Source organism: Blennius ocellaris (assembly GCF_963422515.1).
Source record: "Blennius ocellaris genome assembly, chromosome: 14".
Classification (NCBI taxonomy): domain Eukaryota; kingdom Metazoa; phylum Chordata; class Actinopteri; order Blenniiformes; family Blenniidae; genus Blennius; species Blennius ocellaris.
Window position 1 is genome coordinate 21,368,850 of NC_137663.1, and position 10,266 is coordinate 21,379,115.

The 10,266-nt window shown below is 40.3% G+C and overlaps 1 protein-coding gene across 1 annotated transcript in view; it reads right to left on the bottom strand.

The window, feature by feature from the left end:
- pcdh1a (protocadherin 1a) overlaps window positions 1–9,185 on the bottom strand; it is a gene marked incomplete at its 3' end in the record, with an annotated part of 84,591 nt that extends 75,406 nt beyond the window's left edge. Inside the window, exons 1-2 of the mRNA XM_080508625.1 lie at window positions 8,382–9,185; window positions 5,343–7,526 (exon numbers count right to left, since the gene is read on the bottom strand). Coding sequence (XP_080364751.1) covers window positions 5,343–7,526; window positions 8,382–9,176 — 2,979 coding nt within the window. The 5' untranslated portion in view covers window positions 9,177–9,185. The remainder of the gene's footprint in view (window positions 1–5,342; window positions 7,527–8,381) is intronic.
- Window positions 9,186–10,266: the final 1,081 nt, after the last annotated feature.

Sequence of the window (10,266 nt, forward strand, 5' to 3'; positions counted from 1 at the left end):
AGCAGCATGAGGTAACATGATTCATCTCACTTGATGACCATATAATTGCTGACTTGATTTCACGTGATAACATCAGTCACTCATTAACAGACTTTTATTTTCCAACACAGAAATTTGCTCTGTAAATGTGTTATTATTTGTATTTATAATTAAAACATAGCGACATAGACTTCTCTGAGTGTCGACTTGAATTAACTTCACTGCATAAACTTTAAATAATGCAGTTATTTATTTGAGGATGCTGCCACACTTGCAATTATTCTTTTGAAATACCCACACTCTCTGGGATGTAAATGACGACCAGGGTTCAATAACAAAACTGTGGCATACACCTGAGAACAGTTTGACTTGCCAACACCCTGAGGAAAAGTCCCTGTCTCCCCACTTTAATTAGAATATTACCCAAACAGGTGCAGGCAGTGTGAAATCAACTGTAAGGACCTCTATTCATATTCAGCACGGCGAAACCTAAAGCTCCGTGTTTGTTTCCAACTACCTTAAAAGCATCTGGGCTTTGATGGATGATACAGTTGTACTGTTTGCTTATCCATTTCAGTTGTTTTCATCAGACACAGTAGCGTCAGGTGTTGTCTTTATCTTTCTAGGTGTTGGAGGGCTTTCAGTACTTACGGTAAAATGAAACCCTCCCACCCATTAAGCATTTCAAACACTTAATCAGTGTTTATAAAGGAGTAAGCCAGTCTTTATTAGACGCACAAGGGGCCTTTAGTCTCTCTTTCCATTCATGATGCAATGGTAGTCCATCTGCACACAGGCTCTGGAACAGTTGGCAGCAAAAAGCACTGTCCATGGTACTGAATTTCATTGGTTCTGGACACATACAGTACATGACAGCCATTGGTTACAACTGTGGTTCAGGGTTTGGGATGTCTAACTCAATCCTTGGTGTTTCCTGCTTGGTTTTCACTGAAACAAGTGTTTAAGAAAAAAATATCCTTTTTTTTTTTCTGAAATCTCTGTCAGACAATGTTTTTTCTTTTTTCTTCTTTCTTATTCCCCTCCTCCTTTCAACCGTGTTTAGAGGGTGTCTGTTGTAAAATAAGCAATCCCGGAAACAGCGTTTCAGGAATTTCTCCGCCAAAGTGGGTTAATTTAAAGCAATTAGAGGGCTGAAAATTTCTCTACAGAGTCTTGGGAAAAGATCAAAATGGTTCTGAATTGATAGCAGCACTAGCTCCTAGTGTGGGAGACAAAACAAATATTGCTTTGCACATGCAGTCTATAGCTGGCACATGCTTGGATATTATGGTGATCTAATTAGGACATCTTAAACATCTGTTGGGGCTTTGGCAACCTCGACAAGCCTTCATTGAAAATACAGTATTCAAATGTTCTAGTTTTCAACCTCCGGCTGTTTTTGTATCTTCCCTTCATAGGTTCAGATGTTTCCAAAGAACGAAAATACTTTCTGATCATTAACTAGGAATTGTACAAGTCAATTAAAGCATTGGAAATTAAAAACAAGAGTAGGTGAAATATTAAATTCAAATAAATATTAGAGCAGTAACATTCATTAAAATCTGATATTAGAACCTCAGAATACTGAATAAATTAATTAAATTAAAATTTGTACAAGATTAGATGGATTTACATGTGATTATCATACTAACCATTTCCTGCCAGTTTCCAACATGCACAACCCAAAGTTATCACATTGCGACATGACTCCTGCGGCTTTAAACCCAACTTAAGCTCTAACAAATTGTGTTCATATCCTCAAGATGTACCAAACACCAGTGAGCATGAACCAGGAAACTACTGTATTTAGGAACAGATGTTGTTACAAGGTTTTTTTGTGTGTCAATTATTTATTAAAATTTTGGAGGTAAACACAAATGGGAGAAGTTCAAATTTGTTCTTTTTCTATACATGAACATTTTACAAGAAGCAGAGAAAAGATTTAGAAAAAGAATGATGAGCACAGATCATGGTCAGTATTTTTTTTTGTCTAATTCAACATCATGCCACATTTAAGCTTCGAGTTGAAACTCAGATGTCATAGATGGAAACAGCTTTTTACTGTCACTTTGAAAGGATCAATTCTTTTCATCTCTTTATTTAAAAGAAAAGATGTATTGACTGACGTCACATATGAAAGCTTCTATCCATAGCCTATATTTAGTTGTGGTCTATGTGGGTGTTTCATATTCATTAGTGGCCTCTCTTCACATTTCTTTTCAGTGCATTATATCTAAAAAAAACAAAAACATATTTGCTGAAATCAGACCTTTGTAATGTAATTATTGTTTTCCCTAAAATGTCTCCCTATGATTTCTACTGTTTGAAAAATGATGTGATTACTGAGAAAATATCAATATCCTACTGTAACATCAGCCTAAACTTGGTTTTAAAAGAGTGATTAAACATGCATTTAAATATACCTTTACAAATAGAAATATAACATTTCAAATATGACAGTTCATATTATTTCAAAATAACGTTTCAGATGACTTAGAAATGTTATATGTTACATCAAATTTAAGTATTACATTCTAAGAAATAAAACAGTTCTATATTTCTGCACTAAGTTGAGAAATGACTTATTTGGGGTTCTTCTGATGTGCAATCAACTGATTTTCAGTTAACAGTTAAAATGTAAAAATATATGTGCTATATAAGAATTCAAAATAATGTCTTTATATCTAGCTGAATTCTCATTTCGATGTAAATGTGAGACAACATCACAAGGTATCTCTCTCTCTCTCTCACACATGCATGTCCTTTTCAGAGCTTTCACAGCAAATATTTTGATCTGTCTATTAACTATTGAGTCAGCACGTGCCCAACAATGGTAAGTGCTTATAAGGAAGTTGTCTTAAATTGAAGCCTAACAGCATCAGGGTATCAGAGCAGACCACTAAAACTCACTTTGCAGTGACAGCTCTACGGAAAAGTTTGGCAAAATAAATGCTTATGATAATGCTTGTCCTCATAATCCATAGACATTAACTTTCAGACATAATATCGAGCATTTGAGTACAAACCTAGACATCTGACCACATTCCAAATGAGAAGCCATTGTAGAAAGTAGCCCAGTTAATTAAAGCAAGGGCACTACTCTACATCTGTCACATCACTTGGCAAAGACTTTAATTATATATTTTGGTCAATCTGTTCTTCCTGATGTGAGAGGGGATGCCATACATGAGACAACATCTGTTGAGGTATGTCGCATGAGTTTCAACATCTGCCCATGTTTTTACACTACCTGTCAATCACATGAGTCATGTCTCGTATGCATTTGCCGTATCATATTGAGAAAAAACACACGCGATGCTGTCAGGTGCTGAGAGCTTACATCTGTGCCGCAGTTACAATTAACACTCTTCCACTAAGCAGCAAATGGGCACACAAGCGCAGAGATTGGCACTACACACAAATACCCAGACACACCCTGTGGCTTGCAGTCATTTTGGTCCCTTATGGTGTCCATCAAGGAGACAGTGGTGACTGTTCTCAGAACTAACTCCACCCACTAAGGCTTGTGATCACCTAAGCTGTCAGCTAGCATCTGCTGAAACCACCAACCAGCCAACTGTGAGACCGGCTCTGAAGATATCTCCACAGAAAATGTGTCACCTACACATGTTCAGAACTCAGCAGCATGGGATGTTTTTTTTCCTTCACCTCTTCTATTTTTTGCTAATTTTCATGGGCAAACATTATCTGCAAAGCCTTGGAAAAGTGTCAAACTGTTTTGTACATATGACACTGAGACGACAGAAAAGTCTGGAAAGCCTGTGTAAACTTGTCTCGGATGAGAATAAATTGTATACATCAGTGTCAAAATGTTTTCACAGCGAATTGATTTCCGTTCTTTGAACACCTCTGCAGCAGCATGAATGTATCTTTGTTAGATATTGTTGTCAGACAGTCTGATATATAATTTAACCTTTCAGAAAAAAGTTCAATGGTATCAGTTACGCACAATAGTAAGCTTATTACAATGTGGTTATTGCTTGTTTGTAATGGAGTGCCTCCCATAAGAAGCAAGTTGCGAGTGTAAACCTCTCTGAGGTTATGTAGATTTGACCTCTCATTGACACGGGATGTTTTATTTCTCATCTTAAATGTGAGTTCAATACATTATCGATAAGAGAAACAGAGAGATCAATTCCAACCACTCAAGCACATTCGTATAACGAATGATATCAGGATGTTTGGACATTTTTCCTGCATTATAGATAAAGTTTTTTAGGATAACAGCAGCCTCTCTTCTCCTCTTGCGTGTGCACACACGCACGCACACGCACACGCACACACACACACACACACACACACACACACACACACACACACACACACACACACACACACACACACACACACACACACACACACACACAGACACACAGACACACACACACAAATAAACCTTTTACACTTGTCTGGTCCAAAAAGCATATTCACACACTCCGAGATGACACAGAAACCTAGAGACACACTAGCTTTCTATCCCTCGACACTACAATTTTTCTCTTCATAATCCCCTCTGAGTCTATTAATATTTCTGTTTCCATGGCGATTCCAGTCTTGCCAAATGTTGTACAGATAAGAGGAGATAAGAGCATAAGGAGCAGGGAGATAAGAGCAAGTGACCTGCAGAGATCAGAGCACTAGAGGTCAGGCAGAGGAGCAGAAGTAAGTAAGTGAGAAATGGACCTTCCCCTGCTCTAGTGTACTGCCTGCCTGACAAAGAAAAAAAACAACAACAAAAAAAACACATATGACAGATCCACTCAGTTGACAAGGAGTGCAACAACTGAAAAAGAAAAGAAAAACACTTTTTTGCAGTAACTTTCCTTGTTTATATAATCTTACCCCCCCACAGAGAAGGTACACCGGAGCATAACCAAAAGCGGGACAGCATGGCTCTGCTCTTAACAAAGGGGAGATACTTTATATCTTGAATTTTGTGACAACTGTAATTTGAGAGAATATCATTTTATTTCAATTTAAAGAAGCTGAGTAGACATTGGGTCTCTCTTTAATCTGCCATCCAACATTATGTACAGTTCTGGCGACAGTGAAATTGACAATAAAAATGGAGCGGTGGTAGCAAATCTGCCATAAATGTTTAAGTATCATTTTACATTTTTAAAACTTAGGCTGATGAGTCTGACAACAACTGCCATTCACATCATTCAAATTTGATATTGTGTGATTCCTCACAAAGTGAGAGCAGTGATAAAGCTGTTGCTCACAATAGGGAGAATAGAAATGCGTTCTTAAATCGTCTGTCTCTGTGTCCCTCATACCAAGCTCCAAACCAATCATACTCTTCTCAGACAGAAGTTTAATTTATAAAAGAATGACTTTACCTGTTTGTTGTACTTCGGCTGGCTGGTCTTATAGCTGTAATCTGAGTACTGGTCTGAGCCGGTCGAGTTGTCGTCTCCTCCTGTTCCTACAAAGGTGTTGGCAGCGGGCAGGTCCTGGACGGCCTGGTGCTTCTGAGAGGCTGAGGGTGACTGGGCTTGCAGCTGGATGGACGGTAAGGGGGAATTGGAGCGATAATGCCTGCCGATATCAGGGCTTCCTGGTGAATATGTTAAGGGCAGGTGAATCCTGGGGCTATCATTGACTCCATCAAGGTTAAACTTCAGACTTTTTTGAAGGCTGACCTCTTCGTCTTCCCCGAGTGGCTTTGGGGACTTCTGCGGTTTGCCTTTCCGTCCTCGTTTGCCTTTGGCATTTTTTGGTGCCTGTTTAGGCGCATATAAGTCCTTTGTTTCCTTTTTCCCAGCCTGATACCCACTTTTAGTTTCTCTTTGGATGCGGTGTCTAATAAATACCACGACCAGGATTAACATTACAACGCCTGCCACACCAGCGAGGCTTCCAAACAAAATATTACTTCTCTGGGCTGCAAAGCCATTATCAGGATCACCAGCAATGTCCCTGTCCAGTGGAGTGTAAAGACTGTGCCCAACTAAGGCCTCCACTAAGCTGACATTTGAAATAGTTTCATTGACATAGATGTGAACAAGGGCAGTGGCATGGCGTGCAGGCTTCCCTCTGTCACTCACTCTCACTACCAGACGATGTAGTCCCCCATGTTTGCGGGTCATCTCCTTTGCCAGAGTGATCTCACCACTGGAGGGGGAAATGCGGAATAACTGATAAGGATTTCCGCCAGCAATGCTAAAAACCAGCTCTGCATTGGGCCCACTGTCTAGGTCTTCAGCTTCCACCACCTCGACATGACTGTCCGGAGAAGCAAGAGGTGACAAGCGCCTGAAGGAGGAATTAGATGGTTTGGTGATCACTGGGTCATTGTCATTTTCATCTAGTACATTGATGGTAACCCCCACATAAGAAGATCGGGGAGGTTCCCCTCCATCCATGGCTTTTAGACGAAACGTGTAGCTGCTTTCTTTTTCCCGGTCAAAAGAGATGCTTGACAGGATGGTGCCAGTTCCATTTTGAACTACGAACTTCCCTCCATCAGGCTCTACAGAGAGGTGAACTCGAGCATTCTCACCTTTGTCCATATCGAGGACTGTCACCATGCCAACTGGACTAAGGGGAGGCATGTTTTCCAAAACTGAAAAGCTGTATCCACTCAGCATGAATTTGGGGTCATTGTCATTGCGGTCAAGGACTTTGATCACAACGGTTGCCGTTCCTTTATGAACAGTTGATCCTTTATCTGCTGCAGTGACCCGAAACTCATAGCGTTCTTTGTGTTCACGATCAAGTGGACTTCGAGCTCTTACTTCACCAGTGTTTGGATCAATCTCAAACAAACCCTTGATGGAGGAGTCTGCCACAATGTTATAGAGAAGTTCAGCATTGGTGCCACTGTCAGCATCTGAGGCCGTAACATCCAACACCTTCTCCCCTGGTTGGTTTTCTTCAGCAAAATCAACCTCAAACAAGGTTGGGGAGAATATTGGAGAGTTGTCATTTACATCAGTCACCTGCACCTTTAAAGAGTTTGTACTGGAGAGTGCTGGGTTTCCTGAATCCACAGCCACAATTTCTACTGTGTAATTCCTAACTCGTTCATAGTCAAGAGGAGTGGTGGTCTGCAGGAAATATTTCCTCTTGTTGTCACTGGATGAGTCGCTGGCAGGACGAAGTTGGAAGGGCACGTCTCCTGCTACCACACAAGTGACGACGGCATTCTCTCCTTCATCTTTGTCAGACACTTGCACCAAAGCAACAGCTGTCCCCACTGCCGTGTCCTCAGATACATTGGCCACCCCTTGACTGTGAATCAGCAGACCAATTCCACGAATCTCCACAGCCGGGGCGTTGTCATTTTGGTCAGTCACCTCGATAGTTACAAATGTTTTTGAGCTTTTAGGTTGAGGACCCTTGTCCCTTGCCACCACATAGAAAGACAAGCTGCTTATTTCCTCCCTGTCCAGTGGTCCTTTGACGTAGATGATGCCAGTGGATCGATCAATTCGCAGGAGCTTGGGGACTGGGTCAACTGCTTGGTGAAGAGTGTACTCAATTTCTCCATTCGGGCCCATATCGGAGTCATTTGCTTTGACCTAAAATCAAAACACATAAATGGTCAAAGGCAAGAAATATATGCAACGATTCTGAGTTAGAAGTTAATTGAACTAGTGTATAATGTTTTCAACCAATCATTGGCCACTGAATAAATGTATAAATAGATCAATGGAAGTCTGATCACTTCAAAGCACAGCATGTGGACACATTTTTTGTCGGCGTATTTCATTACTGCCTTTCTGTGTTTGATGGTCATGCCATTGGTATTTTTTTCATTTATCTTTATTTTCTTTCTTTCTTTCTTTTCCCTTGTCGAGATTCCCATAAAAACGTACACTAAAATATTAGGGCTACTATTTTCTTTATGACAGAACAATTTCACAGCAGTACGCTGAGAAAACCCAACAAGGAGAGTGTTACGCCTACACACTGACATTTTGCATCTCTAACTCTTGTTTTCCTGAACACAATACAAACAAAAGCAATAAGCAGCTTAATTACCTGTACGCACTTAATGTGCAACAGCTGTAATATGTTTTGTAATACTTAAAATGCAGACTCGAACAATAGGAGTGAACTTGGTCATAAATCATTTTAGAATTTATGCAATTGAATATCAAGTATGAATATGAAATTAGTTTTTAAAGATGTCTGGTTAAAAGGGAAGAATCTCAAATATTTTTGACAACATCATATATAAACTGTAACAAATCTTGAACCTAAACTTAGACAAAACTGCAGCTTATAAGAAAGAATAATAATGCAAAAGCAAGGTACTTTTTAAATTATCTTGAAAAATTGTTAATGGAAGCAGTATAAAAACTCCAATGAATCACCAACTAAACGCTAGATTACTACCGGATTTTAAATTTAGAAAATTGTACGGGTCTTACCTGCAACACAGAGTGCCCCACTGGACTATTTTCTGAAACTTCCGCCTCATATGTAGACTTTTCAAACTTGGGGGAATTATCATTAGCATCAGTCACAACCACTCTCAGCAAAGCACTGCTGTACCGCTGAGGGTTTCCTCCATCCACTGCCTTGATAGTGAGGTCATAAGAATCCTTCAGCTCCCGATCGAGATTGCCCAGAACAATGAGCTGTGGAAGCTTTCCTCCTCTGTCATCAGCCACTTGTAAACCAAATAAAGTTGCTGCATCTGGCCCCGCAGTCAGCGCATAGTCAGCCACTCCATTCCTCTCTGTGTCTCTGTCTGTAGCAATGGGAATGGAGAATAGTGCCCCCATGATCGTGTTCTCAGGGACAGAGATAGTAAGCACAGAGGAGGGAAACTGCGGCGTGTTGTCATTGATGTCCTGTACTTCGATGCGTCCTTCAATAAGTCGTGGGCTCTGGTTTTGTATCAGATCTGTCACCGATACTTCGAATTCCAGGTAGCAGAGCTTGCCTTTAGCAAGGGTCCGACAGTCCCTCAAGGTCTCTCTGTCTATTGGAGCCTCTGTGGTAAAAATGTCCCCCGTCTTGCCATCGACGCGAAGGTAAGGGGCCCCCACTTCCAGCTTGTAAAGGTGACCCGAGTCTGGCAGCCCTTGGTCTGCTGCCAGGCTACCGATCAGAGTGTTGGGAGGTTGCTCCTCCTGGACCCGGTAGAGGATACCGCCATCAGCAGAGCCACAGTGCAGCACCACGACCCAAAACAGTACTACTCGTAACTTCAGTTCCATTAGGTCATCAGAAGATCAGCCTATAAAAGGACAAAGAACTGTGGTCAAAATCGTTTAAGAAAAACATTTTCTCACATCCTGCAAACTGTGGCTAGAAATGAATTATTTATCTTATTTATTTATGGCTAATCAAGGAGGACACATCAGCTCGTCTCACACACACCAGAGTAAAACATTTAGTCAGCTTGGAAAAATGTCACTGCTCTTTTGTATTACAACTCCAGCAATGAAGCGAAACATTTTAGTCAATAGGTTGTACCAAATCCTACAGCATGCCTTGAAGCGTAACATAATTAGACAACAACAACAAAGAGAAAATAAGCATTAAAAAAAGAATGCAATCATAACTATACCCCAGCATGGTTTCTTTTTGTCCCAGAGCTTTAGAAATTTCAAAGAATAGCTCAGCTTTTGAAACTGCATGTAGAAATTAAAGTCGGAAGAAGAATTTATATCTTGTGAGCTTCCACACAAAACAAACTTGAGGGCCAGTGTGGATTGTTTCAGCTGAGTAATCAAATAAAAATGTAATACAAAATCTCACAGCCTAAGAGACTCATTATTTCTGTATTACACTACAAGACATTGAGTGAGGGAAGCAATGTAGCTCAGAAATAAGGTACAATATGAAAACTAAGCCTCTTTCTAACCTGCCAACATACTGTCTGTTGAGAAAGATGAACTGTTTGATCTGTTTGTTTACCAGAGAGACCCTTAACAAAAACAGCTTGTCATTTAGTTGTCAGAAAGGCCATTTCTCTTCATGCAGATTAAGCAACTTTTCCATTATCATCAACATGCAGCTTTCAACAATGCACAATGCACAAAAATTCAATCCACGCTCCATTGCTACTGGCTAGCTCAAAGACTGTAATCATTGTTTGATTTTGAACCTTTCAACTCTGTAATTACGACCCATTATTTAAGTGTCTTCTTTGATCTGAATTCCCTTTAGCTAAAGAATTCTGGCTTTTTCTCATGCCGCAACAATTTTAGTCTATAATTATTTCCTCTGTGAGTGTGTTTGCATGTGTGTGCGTGTGTACCTAGAGTCCTATTGGTAATTGAAATGAGAGCAAACACCGAGGTA